The 24,364-nt window shown below is 37.1% G+C and overlaps 1 protein-coding gene across 11 annotated transcripts in view; it reads left to right on the top strand.

The window, feature by feature from the left end:
* DLG2 (discs large MAGUK scaffold protein 2) overlaps positions 1-24,364 on the top strand; it is a 1,864,788-nt gene that overhangs the window by 1,182,243 nt on the left and 658,181 nt on the right. For 3 of the 11 annotated variants that reach the window (XM_087433537.1, XM_014790369.2, XM_004434058.3), the window contains exon 1: positions 6,947-7,051. The exons of the other annotated variants lie outside the window; for them this stretch is intronic. In XM_087433537.1, coding sequence (XP_087289663.1) covers positions 6,947-7,051 — 105 coding nt within the window. Of the gene's footprint in view, positions 1-6,946; positions 7,052-24,364 lie in introns of those variants that run through there. 11 annotated transcript variants of the gene reach the window in all.

Genomic DNA, 24,364 nt, shown 5'->3' with positions numbered 1-24,364 from the left:
GATATTCAATGAACTGCACATATTTAAGATGTACACCCTGATAACTTTTGACATATGAAACCATTCATTCAAGATAATGGACATATCCTGCACCCTCAAAAGTTTCTTCATGTCTCTTCGTAATGCCACCATCCAGCTCCCTGCCTCCGCCATGTTATCTCTCCATTCCCAGTTTCTGTTTTCTCTCACTATAGATTAGTTTGCATTTTCTAGAGTTTTATATAAATGAGATTATACAGTATGTACTTTTTCTGTCTTCTTTCATTCAGCATGATTGTTTTTATATTCCTCCATGTGTTGTGCATATCAATAGTTCATTCCTTTTTATTGCTGAGTAGTATTCTGTTGTATGGATATATCACAATTTGTTTATCCACTCACCTGTTGATGTTGTTTCCAGTTTTTCACTATCACAAATAAAGCTGTTATAAATATTTGCATATAGGTCTTTGAGTGGATATATGCTTTCATTTCTCTTGGATAAATACCTAGGAGAGGAATGGTTAAATCACGGTAGGTGAATGTTTTTTTTAAAATACCACTGCACTGTTTCCAAAAAGATTGTACCATTTATATTCCCACCAGCAGTGTATAGAGGTCCAATCTTCCACATCTTCACCAACCCTTGATATGGTTAGTCTTTTTTAATATTAGCCATTCTAATTAGTGTGTAGTATTATTTTAATTTTCATTTCTCTAATAAATCGTGATGTTGATCATCTTTTCATATGATTATTTAATACATGTGTATCTTCATTGGTGAAGTGTCTGTTATACTGTTTTGCTCATTTTTAATTGGATTGTTTATTTTCTTAGTATTGAGTTTTGAGAGTTCTTCATATATTTTAGAAACAAATCTTTTATTAAGTATATGGTTTGCCAGTTTTGCTTCCATCCTGTGGCTTGTATTTTCATTCTCTTAACAATGTTTTTCAAAGAACAGAAATTTTCAATTTTGGTGATGTCCAGTTTATCAGTTTGTTCTTTATGGTTGTGCTTTTGGTGTTGTAAATAACTTAACATCACAAAGATTTTCTATGTTTTCTTTTAGAAGTTTTATTTAGGCTTTGCATTTAGGTCTATAATCTATTTTGACTTCATAGGTAGTGAGAAGTGTGCATCAAAGTTTGTTATTTTGCATATGGATATTCAATTGTTCCAACATCACTTTTTGAAAAGATTACCTTTTCTCCATTGAATTGCCTTTGTATAAATCAGTTGTCTGTAGACATGTGGGTTGATTCCTGGAGTCTCTATTCTGTTCCATATGCCACACCGTTTTGATTACCTTAAGCTTCATAATAAGTCTAGAAAACAGGTAGTATTTTTTCTCCGATTTTATTTTTCCTTTTCAAAGTTGTTTTGGCTATTGTATATTCTTTGAATTTCCATATGATTTTAGAAAGAACTGTCAGTTTCTCCAAAACAAACAAATGAACAAATAATCTTGCCGGATTTTCGATTGGGATTGCATTGCATTGAATCTATAAACCAATTTTCAGAGCATGACGTCTTAACAATGTTGAGGCTTCTTACCCAGGAACATGGTATATCTCTCTATTTATTTGTCTTTAATTTCTCTCAGGAAAAGTTTGAAGTTTTCAATATACATGGTTTGCACATGTTTTATGAAGTTTATCTCTAACTATTTTATACTTTTTATCTTATTGTAAATAGTATTATTTTTTATTTTAATTTCCATTTATTCATTGCTAGTATAAAGAAATACAATTGATCTTTGTATACTGATCTTGTATCTTCCAACCTTACTAAACTCATTTATAAATTCTAAAGTTTGCTTTAGATTCCATGAGATCTTCTACAGACAATTATGTCAAATATAAAGATACTTTTATTTCTTCCTTTCCAATATTTATATCTTTTTCTTGACTTTTTGCACTTTCTAGAATCTCCCAGACAGTGTTGAATAGAAGTGGTGAGAAGGGACATCCTTATTTTGTCCTGAGAGGTTTTTTTTTTTAAACCAGGAATGCATATTGGATTTTGTAAAATGTTGTTTCTGTGCCTATTGAGATGATCACATGGTTGATTGGTTGTTTTTTCTTTAAAAAATTTTTAATATGATGAATACTTTGGGTTGTTTTCAAAGGTTAAACCTTTTGGTCATGATGCATTATCCTTTTTATATCTTGTTGGATTCAATTTGCTAAAATTTTGTTTAGAATTTTTGCATATGTATTCATGAGGACATATGGTATTTGTTTTTCTTGTATTATCTTCATCTAGTTTGATACCAGGGTAATGCTGGCCTCAAAAAACAAGTTGGAAAGTATTCCTTTCTTTTCAGTTCTCTGAAAGAGTGTGTAGAATTATTATTATTTCTTCCTTAAATGTTTGATAGAATTCATCAGTGAGGCCATCTTGGTGTTAGGTTTTTAATTATTAATTCGATCTTTAATAGATATATGGTATAGCTATTTAGGTTACTTATTTTTCTTGAGTGAATTCTAGTAGTTTATATCTTTCAAAGAATTTGTTCATCTCAGCTAAGGTGTCAAATTTATTGGCATAAAGTTGTTTATAAGATTTCCTTATCAGCCCCTTCATGGCCATAGGATCTGTAGTGACGCTCTCTCTCTCATTCCTGATTTTGATAGTTTATTTCGTATCTCTTTTTTTTTCCTTCATTAGTCTTACTAGACAGTTGTCAATTTTATTTATAGTCTCAAAGAACTAGCAGTTAATTTCATTGATTTTCTGTTCTGATCTTTTTTATTTCCTTTCTTCTGCTTTCTTTGGTTTTCATTTTTTATATTTTTTCTAATTGTGTAGGGTACAAGCTGAGATCGTTAATTTGAAACCTCTCTTCTTTTCAAATATAGGTGTTTTGTATTATATATGTTCCCTTAACTACAGCTGTGAGGGCATCCAACAAATTTTGATATGTTGTGATTTTATTTTCATTCAGTTCAAAATATAATCTAATTGTCTTTTGATTTCTTCTTTGACCAATGGGTTATTTAGAAGTGTATTATTTAGTTTCCAAATATTTTGGGAATTTCTAGAGATTGTTCTATTATTGATTTCTAACTTAATTTCACTGTGGTCATAGAAGAATATACTTTATTTGACCTTAATACTTTTACATTTATTGAAATTTGACTTATGGCTCAGAGTATGTTCTATCTTGTATATGTTCCATGAACACTTGAAAAGAGTGTGTATATTTTGCTGTTGTTCAGTGGAGTGTTCTATAAAAGTACATTAGCTCAAACTGATGAATGATTTTGTAAAGATCTATCTGCTGCTTATTCTATTAATTATTGTATTAAGAGACTAATATTAATTAATATTATTAACAATTATTATTAATTAATATTATTTATAGTAACATTTAATTAATAGAATAATATTAATATTCTTTATTCCTATTCTTTAAGATAGAAGTATAAGTCAAACCCTGTTACTCCATTTTTCTAGAGTACAGTTGTCATGAAGTTACATTTAAACCAATCACCAGTAGAAAACATTCAAATGCAGACCTGTCTTAGGGGCTGGCCTAGTGGTGTAGTGGTTAAGTTCGCGCACTGTGCTACGGCAGCCTGGGGTTCACAGTTGGGATCCTGAGTACGGATCTGCACGCTGCTCATCAAGCCATGCTGTGGTGGCATCTCACGCACAAAATAGAGGAAGATTGGCACAGATGTTAGCTCAGGGCCAGTCTTCCTCACACACACACACACAAAAACAAAAAAGAATGCAGATCAGGCTGGGCGTGACAGTACCACCATACAAAAAGTACTTTTAGACATTCTGAGGCCTGTTATCTAATTTAGAGCATGGCGATATATTTACATATGATGGGCATATAGCCTGGTGACTGAGTGTTTAACAGAAAAGTGGTAGCCATTACATATCAGGCATTGTGCTAACAGGAAGAAAATACATACACTCTACTTTGTGGTTAGGGGCAAATGCCCATTGAGTGGTAGTTGAATAGAAACAGAAGACTGATATTATATAATATTTACCTTTATATTCCTTATTTCTAGCACAGTACTTAGCACATAGTAGAGCTCAATAAATGTTTGTTAAACTGAACTAAGTCAAACATTTGGTCAGGTAAGATTCATGATGGACCTCACTTGAATGTTGAAGGTAATAGATTTGTAGATTTTAAAACTTATAAAAGTGATTGGGCATGAGGGAAAAACATGTTATATATACTTAATAAAAACTACCAATTAATTAATTTATATGACTTAAATGATGGAGCCACTTAAAGCCTCAAAAGTATATCAATGTACCTATTGTAATAAGTGGGGAATAAATATATGGCATTTACTACCTCATAAGGTTTAAGAAGAGTTTCACTGAATTTATGCACATCAGTGCTCCAAGAATTGGTTGAAGCTAAGATTGGTTAGCATTAGGTATAGGAAGCTGTTGAGTTTTCATTCAAGAATAGATTTGGCTCCAGTATAAATCTAAATATTAAGCTTTCTTGGTGACATGTTCCTTCCAGGCCAACTAATGACCTCTGCTTTCCCACTCTGTGCCTTTGCTCTGCCTTTCCTTTCTCAAGAATATCCCCTACCTATCTCTGCATGTCCAAATTTTACCCTAACTTCAAGTTTTAGCCAAGTGCTAAATCTTCCGGAGGCTGCCCTAATTTTCCCAATGGAGGCAATTTTTCTTTTTCATTATTTTGTGAATAGTTTATACTACCTCTTTTTTGGCACTTACTCTTTTTTAACTTGTCTTTTTGTTATATGTATCCATATATCATCCCTTCAATTAGACTTTAAGCTCCTTAAACACAGAATCAGCATCTCGTATGTCCATTTGCCCATAGAATAATAAAAAATTATAGACATGGGAGATGAATGATATGTTTGTTGGATAATGAATAAATGAATGAATGCGTAATTCCAAGGGCATTTTTTACATGGAGTTTCTACATGCAGAGACTGTGGATTCTCTATCCTTTTCCAGAGAGTAAGAAAAGAAGGATCTTTCAGAAGATGTGCTTAAATGAAAGGCTGAAGGGACCTGATGAACAAGAGATAGAAGTCCAAGGCATGACAGAAGACCCAGGGGTTGGGGTATGCAATAATGATGAACATTTGCTCAAGGAATTCAGAAGGGATTGGCTGGAATTTTGGAGGATAACTTAGAGAACAACTTTTTATTTTCCTGTTGTTTGCTGAGAAATACAGAACATTTACTAGTGAAGGAATATTCTCTGTAAGTTGTGGGCTGGCTGGTCAACAGTGCGTGAGGAAGAAGCATGTGGCAGGGGCAGATGGGATAGTAGAAGGGCAGGAATGCAGGCGGAGGAGGGATTGTGGGTGTGAGCTGAACAGAAGAACACCACGAATGAGAAAAAGAGAAGGTTGGTTGAATTGATATTGAAAAATAAACTGTCTAATGACAGCAGCCTTATGGTGTGTACTCATTAAATATTAAGGAAAAACAATCTGCTTAGAAATTAGCCCAGGTAGAAATTTTAAAAGATCAATTCTACTTGAAATTCTTTCAATTAAAAATTGAAAAGTAATTGATATAAAAGGAAAACTTTGCTGGTATCAGCCTTTGAGACTTTCACACCACAAGGTCATTAGTATAAACGAATCCACTGTCACCAAGGTACAAATGCAGAAAAACTAGGTAACCCAAATCATGCAGCTCTTCTAAAAATAATACAGTAAAAATCCTTCATTTATGTTATCCAACTGTTTTCTACAATTTGTACCTTGTTTTACTTGTTGTACTCCTTGGATTTTCTAGGTCAATTAAAAGCACAATTTATTCATTATGCTGTGTGTTGCCCTCAAGTTTACCCCTTACCTCTAGAAATTCTTAAATTAATATCTCCATTGTTTGCCGTATGACTAGCCCTGAGAGTAAAGATTCTTTTGGAACTTCTAAGTGCTCAGCACCTTACATGCTGTGTTACCCGTTACCTCAACAGCCCCGTAGAGACTGTAGGGGGCTAGTGGAGCCTCACTTCACTTTGTGGGCTCCTGTCTTAGGTGAAGGAACACTCAGAATATGTTGCTGTATTCTGTTGTACAGATTCTATTTAGTGCTTATATTAGCCTTTTTGTTGTTAAAGTGTGCAAGCAATTTCTTTAGAATTAACACATTCCAATTATGTGCAGCCCACTCTCAGGTCCCAAGAATATTTAAAGGCTCAATTCTCCTGGCGTTATTTCTGTGAATCCTACCTAGAACAAGAAATAAATGTGACCTTTATCCAAAACATAAGACAACAGAAAGGGCTTCTAATTACTCCTAAATTTTAAGATAAAGAATTGACTGTATTTTATACTCAACAACCTTCTGGCTAGTCTTTAGAGATACTTCCAGATAAACAACTCTGTAGTTAATAAAGACAGTAATACTCTGTAGATGAAAAATATGTTACATCTAGATTTTAACTAAACTGAGAGGAGAGTTGGACGTATTAAATGACACTGTGAGAATACATGTATATTGTTGTATTTCTCACACAGCAGACAAGTGTAGACACCTGCGTTTGTACATATATGTGTGTATGTAACCCATTCCCTTCAATTTTACTACTTTTCACAAGCTACTCAAATTCTAACTTCGTGGCCTGCCACCCAAATCTTCTGGTGGAAATATTCTTTCACATCTCTCTCCCTCCTACTTCTTTCCCCCCACACACTTATGGTATGTGCAGTTTCGCCAGACCCGTGTAAAGACAGGGGAACACTGATGGGATTGCTTTTCACAAGTGTGGGAATGAAAATCCTTCCCAATGAAAACATCTGTCTCTGTTCAAGTCATGCCCAGTTATCCCCCAAAAGAAATGTTCTGATTAACTTTTTTTTTAAGTCTTAAGATAGCAGTTTGTGTAGCAGATCTAATTAAGAAGTTTATGTAACAGATCTGCAGGGTTTTTTTCCTTCTTCAACTGGGTTCTTTCAGCTCAGTTTGAGTGTTACTAGCTTTCGCCATGCAACGGCCAAGTGCTTCCCGAGCTGAAAATTATCAGCTTTTGTGGGATACTATTGCTTCCTTAAAACAATGTGAACAAGCTATGCAACATGCATTCATTCCGGTAAGGAAAATTTCCTTTTATTTTCCTAGGGATTCTTTTATTTTTCTCCTTTTTTTCCTCGTATAGCTATAGATAAGTGGTATGTATTCTATGCATTGAAAAACGTGGTATCTTTCCTGTAGCTCTTTTTTGGGATAAATATATGTCTGTTTTTGCTTTGTATAAAATCTGAATTCTTAAAATGGCCAAACATTGATCAGTGAGAAAGAGTAAACAGTGGTTCAAGCAAATCCATCCCACTGAGGATAGTAATTTCTAATAGTAACGTGTACTAAAGAAAGAGCACAAGATTGATATTCCTCATATTAATATTTGAAACAGCTTACAGTGTGTATTTCCTGGTTGGTCCCCCAGAACTACTTAGAATGGCTTGAATATCTTTTGCAGTGGGTTTGATACATAGATCAAGAAGCCAAAAGTTAGTTATTACATTCCAATTCTTTGCTTATCCAAGTAAAATCCAGTTACTAAAGTAAAATAGTGATGCACTACTTAGAGATTTGTAAAAATGGCTAATAGAAGGGTGTAGATATATAAAGTGAATGAATAAGTGAGTCAGTGTTGTGTTTTATATTACAGAAGTAATGTTTGTGCTTATAATTATCCAACCAGAGGAACCAGGCTGGCTACATTTGATAGACTGAGATGAGATAAATGGGACTTGGAAGATGAGTATTAAAATATTTGATTCTTTAATTACATCTATTTTGAAGGATTGAGATAATCTATTAGGAATAAGAGAGTACTCTTAAAAATAAATCCCTGCTAAAAATTATTTGGAATACCTCAAGAAAAACATTATGTGTAACATAGAAACTCAAAGATATATGCTTCTTTCAATAGATGGAATAAATCTTTGAAATTCAATTTGTTTTCAAGTGACTCGAGTTAGATGCCGTTATATTTTTCTCTATAACTTCTGAATCACCTAAATATTTCAAAGACTGTGTTACATTTAAACTTCTTCTCATTGAATACTATTTTCTAGTTGGATCTCTGTAAGTTGATCTTGATTGTTAAAGACTTAAAACATATAATTTTTGCAAGGAATGTAAAAAACTAATGGTGAGAAGCTCTCTAAGCGAGATTAAGTTGTAATGATTCTACTTTGAACAAGAATCTGATGTGTATAGTTTGCTTCTCCTATCTTTTTAAAATTCCTCTTTTTTGTTTTATCAAGGAGAGTATGATTCTCCTTGTGAAGCTCAAATATCTTCTCCTTCATGAAGCTGTCTTTGGCCAGGCAGAGTTATTTTCTCCCTTCTTGGTTTCTTGCCTGCAGCTCTGATTTATCAACTAACATATTTTACTGTAAGTGTTTTCTTCTCTGTCTCTCTATATTGTCACTTCCTGGAGTGAAGGAGAAAAGAAAAGCAAGTTGGAGAAAGGAACTAACCTTTATTTGTATTTTTGTTGTCCTGCCTTAAACTCCTTGAATATAGGATGTATCTGTTCCCAGGTCTGACACGGTGCCTGGCACAGCAGAGAGTGCTTGGTGAGCATGTGAGAATGAATAAATGAAAACTAACGAGAGTCTCCAATTCCAGCATCTCCAACTCCAACTACATGGCAGTTTTCATCACCAGCTTTGTCTACACTGACCTCATAAAATTATTTCCGTTCAAATCCATCTGGAGAAAGCAATAAACCTTGACTAAAGCATTGCAGTGGGATGATGGTGGGAGCAGTAATGTGTTAATGCAGTAGACAGACCCTTATGGGAAAAAATAGCCTTGGATTTAATTCCCATATTCCACAGGCTACTCTTTCTTCCACTCTCGTGTCTGTTCCCAATTCCCCTTACTGCATGCCTTCACATAGACATATCCAAGTTTTATTTAGATTTGCTTCATTTTGACTGCTCCAAATCTTTTTTCAGAAGATCTTGGGAATTTTCCAGTTTCTCAAATTTCTTCCAAGTTTTGCATTAAATGCATCATTATATCATCATAATTTTATGTGGACTGCTTTTAGAAAATATAGCCATTATTAAATATTACCATCAGTTGAGGATAATTCTGTTTAAATTGAGCCTCAATTTATTTCTTTGTCAGAAAATATAGTTTAGATCGCAGAAAAAGAGCTCCATTTATTCTGTACTTAATGTACTTTTTAAACCCAGTGATGTGTATTTCATACACACACATTTATACACACACATATGCATACAAGGATATATGGCATTCTTGCCTAATGATACCCTTCATTGTTTGGGATATCTAAATAAATCCTGAAATATACATATCTTTACCATGCTGTATTAAGCATATTAAGGAAATGACAAACTATATTGACTCAATCAATGGCTTCCTTTAAAGTAAACCTGGATCTCTTTTAAAATAAAATGCTTGGAAATAAATAATGTGTAGAAAGTATGCACACATATTGATGTAGCTGATCTTAGGAAAAATGACCTGAAAACTTCACAAGCAAGTAAATGCTATCTGTGCATCTCCTGTGAGTGTGGATTCCTAACACATCGTTAGAATGCAAAGCCACCTAGATGGTCTGGATCATCTCTCACACATACAGTAAGCTATAGATCACAAATGATTTTTCAGTCAGTGCAGTTCTATGGACTAATAGTGAACCTGACATAAAATCTCAACTCGTAATGCAACCTGCCCCAGAGAACCAACCCATACATCCTAAAATCCACTTTGCTGAGAGGAAACGTAAAGCAGCGGATACTTGGATAGTATATTGCCCAAAATGGTCTGCAGAAAGAAGGAAGCAAAACTGTGAAGTCCTTCAAAGTTTCAATATTTGATTTCCCATAACAGAACATGCTGTATAATGATGAGGCGGAAATCATTATCTTTAGCATAAGTGCTGGCTAATGAAGCTCCTAAATATTTACTGAATGGATGAACAATAAAAAGCTATTTCTTGAAGGTTCATAAATTTATTCCATCATTGGAGCTAGAAAAACAGGCTTCTGGACGGTCAGTATCTTTGGCTATTGAGCAAATCAAAGGCTATGCTGTTTTATTATTCAAGCGAGTGATATGCTTGTAAAAACAGTCCCATAATTGGTAGTTCTATTCATAGATACTTGCCTGTCTTTCTGTTCACTTATTAGTTCATTCACTTCACTCACATTTTATTGAGCCCCTGCTGTGTCCCAGGGATGGTCCAGGATAAGGGCCTGAAGGTACAATTGAACTTCTTTGTGACACTGTCACTTTGGAAGGTAGACTGCATTACTCCTTGCCCAAATGGTGCCCCACTGTCTCTTGCTGCAATGTACAAAGGTAATTTTCCTTATGTTGCTAGTCATCATGTTTGGATTTGGTCTTATGTGAATGTCATGCAGCTTGCCAAGCATTGAGAGAGATACTAAAATGAATAGATTCGAAGAACCCCTGATGAAGCCTACGTGGAATTCTGCCCACAAGGAATTTTCAAATGGGTGTACAAATCATTCTAACACCAGATACAAAGTGTTGAGTGCCCTAAGTACCCATGAATTGCCATAAGAATTAAGAAAAGGGGCAACCTTCATGGAAGGGTATCTCAGCTGGATTTTGAAGGTTAAATAGAATTTTGACATGCAGTGATGATGGAGGAAGAGAACATTCCAAGTGGAAGGAACAGTAAAGGCACTTACTAGTTATATAAACGTCGTCTATTTTCCCATCTGCTCATTCATTCAACCAATATTTATTAAATATCTTTTATGTATCAGAAATTGTGTAATATTCCTGGGCATATAGCAGTACATAGGACAAGCTCAAACCCTGCCCTAAGGGCATTTACATTCTAGTGGAGGAGACAAACATTAAATAAACAATTGCATGTATATATATCTATTGCACACTTTAGTACTATTTTATGAGAGTTTATAGCATTTCTCACAATTGCAATTCAATATGCATGTATACACATACACATCTATTATCAGAGTGGTATAGCAACTATAGATATTTTACAAAGCCACTACAAACAAAAGAAATAAAACAAAAATTTCTGTTCCAAATATTTTATAGTTTTGAAATCCACGTTAATTCCTTTAACAATTAGTATTTCCTGTCTGACACATCCCAGGCTTAGTAATTGTAGTATAAAAGTGATAGTATACATTGAGCGCCTATTTTATGTCATGTACTGTTCTAAATACTTCACATATTATTTCACTCAATTCTGTCAATAACTCTCTGATGTGAACACTATCATCTTCATTTTAAAAATTTACAGAGATTATGTAAATTTCCCGTGATCACAGAGCTAATCAATGGAAAGGCCAGGCCTTAAAACTAGTTATCTGACTCCACATCCCATTTTCCTAACAGGTTCACTAGAATAAGGAGAAAACCACTGAAACCAAAACAATTGCAACACAATGTGACAGGAGCAGGAATCAAAGGATGTACAAATCACAGTAAATGCAGCAAGGTGGGAGTGAGCCATCTGCATGGAACGGAGGGCAAAGATGATTAAGGAAGACTGAAAAGAGGAGAGAAGTCTTGAGATGGTGTTAAAATAGGGGTTTATCAGGTGAAGGAGGTGAGAGAGGATGATACATTAGGTACCAAGGCACTGAGGCATGAAAGAACAGTATGGAATGAGGGCTGGTTATCAACTTTCCCTAAGTTCCAATCTTCCTCTTTGAGCATTAGGGAATAAGGTCACGAACAACAAGGATGAGAGTTGGGTCATTCATTTAAGGTCAGGGATCTTGCAGGTCAATCAGAAAAGAAGCACTAAATAATTCAGGCCCAGACTAAGGCACTGGAGCCTTAGAAGAGAAGCTCCAGTGGAGAAAGAGATGACTTTTAGACGCCTGGCTTCATTACCCCCGCTACATATGGCCTGGCCAGCAGGTTAACACCTATCTGTACCTAGAACTGAGGACATATGCATAGAGAAGCAGGAAAAGCTTGTGCAAAAATCTAAGAATAAAACAAATGTGGAAGAGTAAAAGGAGATGAGAAATCATGTGGCCTCTAAGAAAGATACTGAGAGAGATGAGCCTGGCAGGAACAACAAGAGGTGGGGAGAGGCTGGACAATGGGCTTCCTGGGTCCCTCAGAACTCCCAGTTCTTAGTCCTGTCCATCAGGTGGCTAACCTGTTGTGCTTCTTGCCCTTTTAACTTGATAAATTCAAATTTTGCTTATGTTGGTGCAAGTGGCTTTCTATCCCCTGCATTCGGAGAGCTTTAACTAAGACAGGGGCCGGTTAGTGGCTCGTGGTCCAGGGACAGGACCCAGCCATACAAGAAAGGGCAGAACAAGAGCTGGGGAGAAGGTGAGCAAAACAGCTGAGTGTGCTGAGCTTCAAAGTGAACTTCTATCCTTCAAGACTTAACTCACATCCCCTTCAGCAAGACTTCCCTCACACCTCATAACCAGATCATATTCCTTCTCCCTCATTATTTCAACCCTGATTAACACTCCTTAAAGAAAAACAAGAGTAGGAAACCTATGTACATACTGCTTTAATCTACTTTTTCTTATTTGATCATCACCATACCAAGATGAAATAGCCCCAATGTTGTTATCTCCATTTTAGAGGATCAGTGGGGTCAGGTACCTTGTTTAAAATCATTTGGCAGTAAGATCAGGAGAAAACCCAGGCCTTCTGACTCTAATCCCATCTGCCTTTCTCCTTCACACCCACCACGGTACGTTGCCCCTATTTCTCTTGTGATATTTCTCTGCTTTCTATCATAAGAATTTGGGGGATTTCTCTTGTTTCCACGTGACGCTGTAAACTCCTTGTAGGGCAAAACCATGTACTTCCTTTTCCTACTTTCTGCAGTTCCAAGTACAATGCCTTAAATATGATGTTTGTTAAATAAATCTGTATGGGCTGATTAATACTTGAAATGTGAGAACTTAGGTAGCAATGAGATGATAATGAGGAAATAATCCTTCTTGTCTCAAATACATCCTTAAAACTACCTCCTGAGCTCCAACATCGCTTCCACAGACCCTGCCTCTGGTCCCTGGATGTTGAGTTTGAACCATCGTAAACTTAGGTCAGCTCTAAATAGGATTTGTTCAGTGACAAGTTTCAGTCCTAGTTCATGGTGTTCCAAGTGTGTTTTGTCCTTTCTGGATTATAAATATTACTTGACTCATCATCCTCAATCATGTTGGATTCATTTCTCTATTTCCTTCCTATTAGCCTCGCTTTGCATTTCTGTCTAGTAATACCCCACTTTTTAGTCTATTTCCTTCTGAAGGATATGAACAAGGCTATTAATGGAATTTCTATTAGTAAAGGAATAAATATGACACTTAATCTATAGAGATATTCAACCTAAGCGGGAATAAATAACTACATCAGAAGGGACCTGGATAATTGCAGTAGCCTGGGACTGCATGAACTTTGCAGATTTCTGGTAAAATGGAATGAAATTGTCACTTTTGTTTTTGAACAAAAGGCAAGAGCTTGCCATCTTTTTATCTTCCTCTCTTGTGCAGTTTGCATTTTCTTTGACTGCTGTTCTTGTGGTTCCTGTGCACAGGCATCTGGAGTCCATGTAAAATTAACGCCAGGTGCAAGATGCCTTCTCTTTATTCCAATATTGCTCATTGTAAAATGTTTGTATTGACTCATCAAAATGGGGTATTAGCGCAGATATATGTTACTGCACAATAGAGTAAAGCCCATCGTCCGCCACTCCCACTTTCCTCACCCACTCCAGAAACTGCAAAAATAGGACCAAAAACATTTTTGTTATGGAACAGAAAAATAGACAACTGTTCAGAGTTAATAATAGCAGTCCTCCTGCAAGTAGCAAAACAAAATTAAAACATACACACACATCAAACCCTCAAAACCTTTAATGAGCTAATACTAGAAATGTTGTACTCTTTTAAGCTGCATTTAGATGTTTTTACTTAGCAGGAAGATGCCCAAGAACAATGGAGTTTCTAATGTTGATCTTGTGTAGGGACCAGAACATATACTGTACTAATGCTTTCACTATTGCTTCTGCTGAGACTACTACTACTACTGCCTACCTTCCTTCTACTGAGCTATCTTGTTACAGTTTTCAAAGCCGTGTAAAGTAGATTCTTTCTCATTACAACTTGGCAAGGTAGACAAGGCAGGTTTTAGTATCCCCATATTATTTATAAGAAAATTGAAGTTCAAAGAATTGAAGTGGCTGGGATCAGAAGTGGTTAATCAGTAAGCCATAATCTAGCAGGACTAGAATCTCAGTCTAATGTACTTTTGCTCTGATTCAGAGTTTTAGCTACTTGAAAAATCTAGGTCTAAATCCCTTGCTCTACGACTTGCATCTTGGGCAAATTGCTTAACTTCTCCAAGCCTCAGTTTCATCCTCTGCAAAATTATAGATTATACAGATCTTTTTAGGATTGTTTGCAGTTTAAATGAGAAAATGTGAGTTAATCTCTTAGCACAATGGTTGACCAAAGAAAGTGCCCAGTAAGGGTTGCCATTATTCATGTTGCTAATTTTTAATGTTATCCCAAATGTATCATGTTACAAATGGCATAATGTTTTTATATATGATTCCATTTGCTTCCTGAAGAAGCATATGAGGTTGACTAAATAATAATTTATAATCTCCATTTATACATGAAGTTTCAGAGAGGTTAAATTAAATGGCTAAGATCATCATATAAGTGAGGAGAAATGTCTCAAATCTCAGTCAGATGACCCAAATCCTAGACTCTTTTTATTACTATTTTTATTATATTCAAAATTAGATTAGTATTAAAATCAAGAATCATCCAATCCTTATTTATAGTTGGACGTAACCTTTGAAATAATTTAGAGAGTTGAGTGACCTGACCAAGTTCTACAGGGGCACAGCCAGCCCTGGAAGCCTCATCTGCTGACTCCAAGTGCAGGGCCAGGAAGTGCTCATCGTATGACATAAAAGTTTAATGTGCAAATGTTTTTGTCAAGTTAGATGGGTAAGGAAGGGTCACAACATATAAGCTTGCAAACGTTATATTCATAAGGAAGTTATCATCTCCTTTCCAGTTGGTTGGGGAAATCCTTTATAAAACAAAGAAGGTTCTATTGTGTCTGAGTCTACAATTCCAGTGGACAAAGTGGTCTGGGGGAACAGAGAAAATCAGCCTGGGAACCATCTTTTTACTCTCCAACTTGTGACAGAGTCCCCATGCACCAGAAAACAACCTCCTCTCCGCCTTCTTTGTCTTCCTTTCATTTTTCTCTCTTACCGTTTCCCTCTCTCTCCTCTAGCCCCCAGCAACAGATAATATTCCTCCATCTTGACTCTGAAACACACAGTTGTAGAATTATCTCGGGCCCAGTAGGAGGTAAATTGGTAAGCAGTCCCCTTGCTTTGCAGAATAACTGAGGGTAAGAAAGCCATTGGAAAATTGAAAAACCAAGAGTAACAGATACACTGCCACTCTGGGAAGTAAGGCAGCTGTGGGGCTAGGAACTGGTTGGCATTTTGGACCTAGAGATTTTTAAGCTTTTGGCTATGGAACAAAGAGTTCATTGCATAGTCAATGACAGTATACAAACACATCTGCAGAATATATTCTTCGGCACCATCAAATGCTGGCAGTATTTGGCCAACTTCTATTATTCTAGTCCCATTCACTTCTCCTTTTTATTTATTCTTCTTCCATGTTTTTTTCTCATTGAAAATGATACCAAATAGAACATTAATTTTGAAGAAAAAATGTGTAGAAGAGAGATTGGTAGACTTACAGATGTTATCAGAATTTAACATAAGGGAAATGGAATTAAAATGTTCTCTTCTCTGTTCCTTCCGCATCCAAGCCCAAGTGCCATCTTTTAGACGCAGGTCTTAAAACATCCTCCAAACCTAACATAGAGGTGAGCATATTATAGATTACTAATGGTTAAAAAGGAAACCAAAAATATACCTCCTCTCCATCTCTCTCCCTAACATTTCCTTTCATACAAAAGAACCATTCTAGATATGAAATATTTTAAGACTTTCTCCATGGCTTCGCCTGTTATGTTGTAAGCTTTGAGTGTATGATCTATTATCAAATTATGATTGGTAGGGGAAAAAAATGAAAGCAGAGTTAGATATTAGTTATTTTTTCCGGAGTTAAGGCTTATAGAACATGGAAAAAGGCAAAGATGGAAGAAAGAGATTGGTGATAATTCTCTGCTTCACTGCAAATCTTTTTGACTCTTTGATATAGAAGAGAATTTTTTGCCACTAATTGAACGGTCTTGAGGCCAGAAAATTAACTGATTCACAAGAAAAACAAATATAGCCTATGAACATAGAGGAAGAGGATCATAAATGGATTTTTGAGGTGCTTTGTCTCGGACATACAGAACCTCATCCTTTAGCCGATTCATTAGAAGCTGCCTTGTATCATTGTTCTTTTTCCAATTTTCCAAAGTTTATTTTTGACTTTTGTCTTATTTCTGCATGCCTTTCTTAACATTGTCTTCTAATTCTCTGGATCTGAATGATAAAAGCAGAGATCATCATTGTTTTCCAGAAAGAAGAGTTGTACAGTCTCCCTGCCTTCTTTCTAGCATTTCCCAGCAGGGCAAAATTTATGATGAGTGAAATCAGATCCTTGATGAGACATGGATTCTTTGAGGTCATCCATTTCACTCTTTATACCTCAAATATAGAAATAAATGGGGAGGCTCAGTGAACTGCCTTGTCACCATGAGGTATTGAACTTACTGGAATTTCCTGATTCCCAATCCAGCCATTTTTATACCAGAGACATAATCCCTCAACTGGATCGTGGTTACTTCCAGGGAGATAGAGTGCTTGATTTTTGATAGCCATGGAGGAATTATCTGAGATGTCTGATTGACTCTATTATAGATAACTTAAAACATTATTTTTATATTAAAAAAGTAGATGGTTATGGAGTGAAAAAAACTACATAAATTTTTAAGATAAAACGTAAGACTTCAAATAAATGTCTAGTTTTGGGTGAATCTTTTGGGATATGTCTTCAAATTCATTGAAAAGTTTGAGGAATGCTCAGGATACTATTTTGCTTTCTTCATCATCTTTGAGTCCTTAGTTTTTCACCAAATCCCATGCTTCCTCCCACCTCTCTGACTTCTGAAATGTGCAGTGGGAGAGTAAGTTAGGGCAGGGAGCATATCTGGCAGCTACCTTCCTTGCTCTACACAGGGCGGTGGTATGACAAGAATATGGATTTGGAGTCAAGAAGGGTGAGCCTTGGCTCCACTAGTTATTAGTCTAGTGACCTTGGAGAAGCTGTGTTACAGGTTTGTGCCTTACTTTAAACTATATAATGAACATAATTATAGCCTGTAATTTATAGGCTTGTAATGAGATGTAGAAAAAGTGAGCTGGGCCAGCCCCGTGGCATAGTGGTTAAGTGAGCGCGCTCAGCAGCTGGCGGTCTGGGTTCGGATCCCGGGCATGGACTGATGCACCGCTTGTTAGGCCATGCTGTGACGGCGTCCCATATAAAGTAGAGGAAAATAGGCACAAATGTTAGCCCAGGGCCAGCCTTCCTCAGCAAAAAGAGGAAGATTGGCAGGGATGTTAGCTCAGGGCTGATATTCCTCACAAAAAAAAAAAAAAGAAAAGAAAAAAATGAGCATAAAGGGACAGCATATAGTAGGCACAGAGGAGTATTTCTGCTTATGACTTTCCTTAATTTACATGCTGCGGTTCAAAATAGCATGGTCTGCAGTGCATAACAGGCTCTAGATGCTAACACATTGACTCCAGCAGGCAGTGTGTTATAAGAGCTAGTCACCAGAGGGCAGCATGCAATTACCCCTTTCTACTCATTCATCTAATCTGTTGCCTCATGTGTTTCTCATGCATCTTATCTCTTGTTGCTGTGGCTCTAGTTCCATTGACAAACATCTTTTTGAGTATATTGTATGCCAAGCACTGTTAGGAGTATAGGTAGGGGCAGCTGGTGCAGAAATGAAGTAAGACGAGGGCCCTGTCCGCACAATGATTACAATTTCAGCAAGAAGATACAAATATCACATATGCACCACCTAGTCATCAATACATATAAGGATAGAAAGAAACATTAGTTAAGAATGTCAAGTCTTGGTGCTTTCATATGATTTTTCCTTAAATATTTATAACTCAGTGTGAACTGAAGTAGTACAAATAATGAATACTTTAAAATTTGGAGGGTGGGATGGATAGATTGAGACCTGCAGTGAGGATTGAGGAAATTTTCATGGAGAGTCTGGAACTTGAGGTTGTCCTTGCAGGATGGATAGAATTTGGTTAGGTAGGTAAGAGACGGGACCATGATTGATTCAGGATGTGGGAGAAGGAAGAAATGTAAGTAGTGACTTTATCGTAGGCATGAGCAAGGTGTGTGCTTGGAGTACAGAGAGTCCTGGCCTAATGGAAGAAAAGGAGTAGAGGGAAAGAAACAAAATAACAATCATTTGTTGATCACCCACTGTATACAGGACCCTGATCCACGTACTACAGAAGAAATAGGCACAACCTTAGCCTGATAAACCAGGTGATTGATAGCTTGCTCAGAATTCTGGTACCTAAGTCTGGAAAATACAACTATACTACTAAGATTATAACTCTGGTGGCTTAGCAAAAAGGAACAGATGGTATCCACATGGATCTTTCCAGGAATAGCACCACGTGGGGTGAATTAGTGAATTAAGTAGGTATGGTTATTGTGGCATGGGGCATATTGACTAAACCACCTCTGAGATTTGAGCTAATGACCCAATTTTTTGTGCGATCTTCAGAGAACATTCACACAAATAAAGCAGTTAGCTTTGTAAAAGCTCAGTGTGAATCAGTGGGACTTGTAGCATCATGGACTAATGGGAAAAAGCAAGGGATTTAAAGTCAGAAAACATAGGTTTGAATCCCAGCTTTGCTTCTCGCTAGCTCTCTGACTTGGGGAAATTCACTGAATCTCTCTGAGCATCAATTTACTTATCTGTAGACAAGGGAAAATTCCACCAATCTCTCTGGGTTTCTCTAAACAGTAGACAAGAAAACACATATAAAAAGCTTACCATATTTCCAGGCACACAGTGGGTACTTGCTCAATCAGTGTTAGTCCTCTTCCCTCTTGCTGTGGAATTAAATGATCTATTGTGTGTGGACATGATTTATAAGTTATAAAGCATGGTATCAGTGGTCAATCTAATATAATTATCAATTTGAGTTTCAATGATGATCTGCATAGTGTTGGTGAGTCATTTATTTTAGTCTTTTATACTAAGTGCAAAGAGGTATGTGGAGGGCCGGCCCCGTGGCTTGGTGGTTAAGTGAGCGCGCTCCACTGCTGGCGACCCGGGTTCGGATCCCGGGCTCACACCGACGCGCTGCTTCTCCGGCCATGCTGAGGCCGCGTCCCACATACAGCAACTAGAAGCATGTGCAGCTATGACACACAACTATCTACTGGGGCTTTGGGGGGAAAAAATAAATAAATAAAATCTTTAAAAAAAAAAAAAAAAAAAAAAAAAAAAAAGGTATGTGGAGAAGGGTGCAAAATAGAGGTCTGAGGTGATTATAACTAACAGTTCAAGCAATTTTTCCCTCTTGTTCCAAGTGGGATTGATTCTATAGAAAACTTATAAGCTAAAGAAGACTCTCTGGTTCCAGCTCTCCACTTTTTGTGCCTCATTCTGCAGGCTGCCCCATCTTTGCTATACTGGGGATAAAGATACCCAACTCGGTCTAACTGAGGTCCTCAGGATATCATTCATTTTCTGCAAAATATTACACTACTTTGTATTTTAAAGGCGAATCAAGCAGGCGTGTTAACACTTCAGTCTAAGGGAAGAAATACTAGTGGTGAGTTTTCAAAGATCAGTGAGAGAATTTGTGTTGACTGTAACAAACATCTGGATACTTATCAAATCTTAATAGAGAGCAGAAGCAAATGTTTTGCCGTTGTTAAGAGTTACCCACTTTGGAATTAGACTGACAAGTTTGACTCTTGGCCCTGCTAGTATCAGCTGGATGACTTGGGCAAGTTATTTAACATCTCTGTACCTCAGTTTTCTATAAAGTGAGTATAATTTTATTTTTATTATTAAGGGAGTTCAGGCAAGCAGAATAGAATCGAGTTCAAGCCAAACATGAATCTGCCATTCTTTCTTCCTATTTTCTGACCTTGGCTCGTGGTAAGCTAGGCAGGTAATCATTCATGCATTTCATTAAGCACTAGGGAGAGGGACCAAGGTTTTAGCTTCCTCCAGAGTTGCTCCCTTGGGGCATCCTGCCACAACCATTAACCTGAAGTTAAGCCTTGCCTAGCTAAGCCTTGGGCACTCGCACTGTTCACACACCCACCCACTTGTTATTGACTTGGAGTCCTCTCCTGTGAAGGCAGGTGCCCTCTGTTACTTCAGAGTAAGGCAAACCAGGTGACAGGCCAGAACCACTTGGCCCTATTATTTGTGATGACTCAGAGCTGTACTGGATCGAATTGCACCCACCTGGATGGTCTTATAGAGGAGGGAACACGAAAAGGGAAAGAAAATCCAGGAAAGCAAAAAATAACCACAGTAATAAATAAAATAACCTTACATCTATAAAGCACCTCTCTTTCGCTTCACATGCATTATCTCTCCAGCTAATTTCTTGGGAAATAGGTTAACTGGAAAATAGCGTTGTCCCATTTTTTAAGTGGGGGTTTGCAAGAGATTAAGGGACCTAGAAACTCTCTGAGAATTGGGGAATTGAATCTGAGTCAGTACGGTGAGAAATTTCTCTTCAGACATGAAAGAGAAACTAGCAAATTGCAGGGCAGAAAATAACTGCATTTTCAGCCTGGTAGCCTGGAAAAACTCAGGAAGGGAATCGGGAGATGGTGGTGGTTACTGCCACGGGTTCTAGGGCTAGAAAGACAGGGGTTTGCAACCTGGTTGTAGCACCTCTTAGATTTGTGACTTTATGCAAGTGACTTAGCCACTTTGATTCTCCCCTTCTTTCTTTTTTTAAAAAATGGGACAATGTTTTCCTTAGAACATTTTGAGAATTAAATGTATCGATGCATCTTAAGTATTTATTGCAGCCCCTGGAACACAATAATCATTCAATAAATGCCTAGTGTTTTATTATTGATATTCTAGTTGTTATTCTGCGTTCAGTTTTAATACTAAATAGTTCTGAGATCTGGGACATGCCACTTCCTTTCTCTGTCTCCATTTTTATATTTGTAAAATGAAAGGGTAGACTAAATGATTAAAATCCCGGCTTTAAAGTTTTCTGACTCTGAAGTGTATTTGTATTTCATGTTTTGTTTTTCCTCTCTCACAAAACCATCAATGTGTCTTTAATCAGTCATTTACCAAAAATTTTCTTTGGAGCTTACTCAAAAAAGGCCTGATTTAGTCAGCCTGGGTGTGCCTGGGTCATTAGCCTTCTCCTATCGAGCCTCCTGTGGGCCTGCTCACATGATGTTCCGGGGCCCGGTAACTGGGCCAGAGTGAGGAGGGAAGGGTTGTGGCACCGACCAGGATCAAGGTGGATAGATCTAATTAGGCTTTGAGCTGGCCTCTGAGTTGCTGGTGAGCAGTAAAAATTAGAATGCAAAGAGTTCCAATAAAGTCTGATTCCACTCTGAGAGGCAATAGAACATGATTGTCAAGAGCATGGACCCTGAGCCAGACTGTTTGGGTTTGAAGATGATCTATTTACCACACATATGACTTTGGAAAGTTACTTAACCTCTGTTTTCTCATCTGTAAATTGAGAATAAAAGTACCTGTCTCATTGGGTTATATGAGGATTAAATAAGTTAATTGATATAAAATAACTGCTATATAAGTGCTGCCCTTATTATCATCCATCCCAGTGTTAATATATCAGGAGATCTACGTGTAGCTGTGTCATGGTACCATGAGATTACAGATAGTGATGATGCTCAGCCAGGCAATTGCAGGTTCCTGGTAAATCCTTCAAGTAGAAGTACGACCCTGCCAACACTTGGGGATGTGGGGCTCTAGTCCAACAGATTGTAGGAAAGAAAGAGAGGGAAGAAAAGGTTTCAGTCCTGGTAGAAAACTAGAGGCAGGAAGTTGAGGCAGAAGATCCCCTCTCAACCATATCACATTTTTTATTTCCAGAATGGGCCAACATGATGGAGGGTTAGGGGGGAAATGTAATACAAAATAAAATTATCCTGAGTTCAGTCCTTAGCATACCAATTCATTACTTAATGTTAATTATCTAATTTCAGACCTGTTTGGGTATGTGGTTAGTAACCCCAATATTTTACTTCCCTGGTTCAGACTAGGACATGGTCTGATTGGGGCTCATCCTGATGGTAGCCTTCTCTGTGTGAATTGTGAAGCTAAAAGACTGTTACTATGGTATCTTGTAGCAGCCAATCTAAGCCAGCTAATATTTACCTTGAGGTTCTGAGATCTCCAGCTCTCTCAGTGAAATCACATATGTATATAGATGGACTCATATTAAAACTTTCAGTGGCTTCTATTTTGCTTCAAGTCATTATGCCATATCATATATAAAAGTCATTTATAGGGCCTGTGTTACTTCTTGCCCCCTCAGAGGCTTTGTCCTTTAAAGCTGAGAAGATAACCTAAAGACACTGGGCCCCAAAAGCAGCTCATATGTTATTCTTGGCATATTTTACCTTCTGCTCAATTTGGCCTACTGACAACCACCTGCCTTCTACTTGCATGTCCCAGGTCCTTTGAAATCCTTGTACAATTCCTAGCCCATCAATTTTACTGTTCAGTTGCTGCTGTATCTCGGTCACTTGACTGTGTGAGTTTCTCTTATTTTCTGTTTTCTTTCTTGCAAGTTTAGGTCTATAACTAATCGAGGCATGGATTCAGTCTTTTGACCTTTCGCTGGTTAGCTTGCACTTGTCAGACCTAAGCTTCCCAGAGTGTGTTCTTTGGCTTATGGGCTACTGTACCACCCCTGCCAACACCTTGCTTGAAGAGGCTTCCTCACCGTAGCTGGCCTGGTGACCACATGCCCATTTATGTCTGAGGTATTTCCCACATCTGGCACTTAACAAATATCAAGAAGTAACAACATCAGTCAGAATCAATGAACTCCTTTGAAAATTTACATTCATTATGTGAGATTCTTTATTAGTTACATTCTCTTAGTGGCAAGCAACAGAAGTTTATCTTGTACTAGCATAAGCAATGTTATTGATGTAAGATAAGAATATTTGGGTATCCCATGAAACCCAAGGACAGGAAGGTGGCTGGAATTCATGAATAATTTGATCTAATAATTTAAATTTTATCAGTATTCCCTCTGCTTGCTTCTGGCTTCTCTATGATTAGCTTTATTCTTCCCACTTGCTGTAAACTGGCTTTCTCCACATGGAAGAGAATGTAATATGAAAAGCAAACCATTTACATCTTATAGTTGGGTCACCCAAGAGAGATTAATTTTCTTAAGCCTTTATGGTTTCAAAAATCCTTGCCTATATTTACATAAAGACAAGCCTTGAAGCTTCTGATTAAAAGAAGCTTTTTTTTTTTATTTGTTAACAAATCTCTTTCCAGTTAATGAAAATGAACATATTGAAGGGGGATGCTGGAGTCTGCTAAGTCACCAGTTTGATTTACAGGTTCAATTAAAGAGGATATCTAATATGGAGAGAGATAGCACACACAGCAAGGCAGTATGAAGATAAAGCTTAGAGGAAACCATCAAAGTAACCAGGGAATTGGTTTTAAGACTCAGAAACTAAGCTTGCTCAAACTGGGCATGGACTCACTTTTGAAATGAGAAAAGAAAGTGAGAAAAGAAACAGTAGCCAGGCTGAGCCAAGAGAAGATCTGAAATTGAAATCTGGTGGGAAGAGCACACTCATGGGCTGTACTTGGAATTCTACTGCACTCTGTGCTGCTACCACTTGGGATTTTTATTCTCTGCTGATATATGCCATTGACTACCTAAAAGATTCCAAAAGCTTCTGTGAAAACAGTCTAGGGAGGGCTATGCGAGTTCTGGAGCAGAGCAATGGGGGATCTTCAGAGATCCTGATGTAGTAGCACAGTGGGATAGTGTGTTATTCAGAACAGCACCCCAAGACATCTCCTTGGCTCTCACGCCAGGGAGTTGCCAATGTCAGATGTATGTGTGTGTTCACACAATCCACACGTCCTGTTTGTTCATGCAATTTTAGTGACTTTTATAGATGTAGGCACTAATTGTGGCTTCTGGATCTTTGTTAGCACGAGAAGGAGCAATGAGCTTTCCATATAACATAGATTGTACTTTAAGATTTACAGCCTCTACATCCCGCAGTTATGAAATAATTAATTATTATTTCATAAAAGCTAGATAGTTAAGTAATAGTGACTGGTTAAGGAAAGAAGATGACAGTGGATATTGGAAAAGTAGTCACAGTCATGA

The sequence above is a fragment of the Ceratotherium simum genome, chromosome 7 (genome assembly GCF_057802395.1).
Source record: "Ceratotherium simum simum isolate JZ-2026a chromosome 7, ASM5780239v1, whole genome shotgun sequence".
NCBI classification, from domain to species: Eukaryota; Metazoa; Chordata; class Mammalia; order Perissodactyla; family Rhinocerotidae; genus Ceratotherium; species Ceratotherium simum.
Note: the sequence above shows the minus strand (reverse complement) of the source record. Positions and strands in the feature narration are given on the sequence as shown.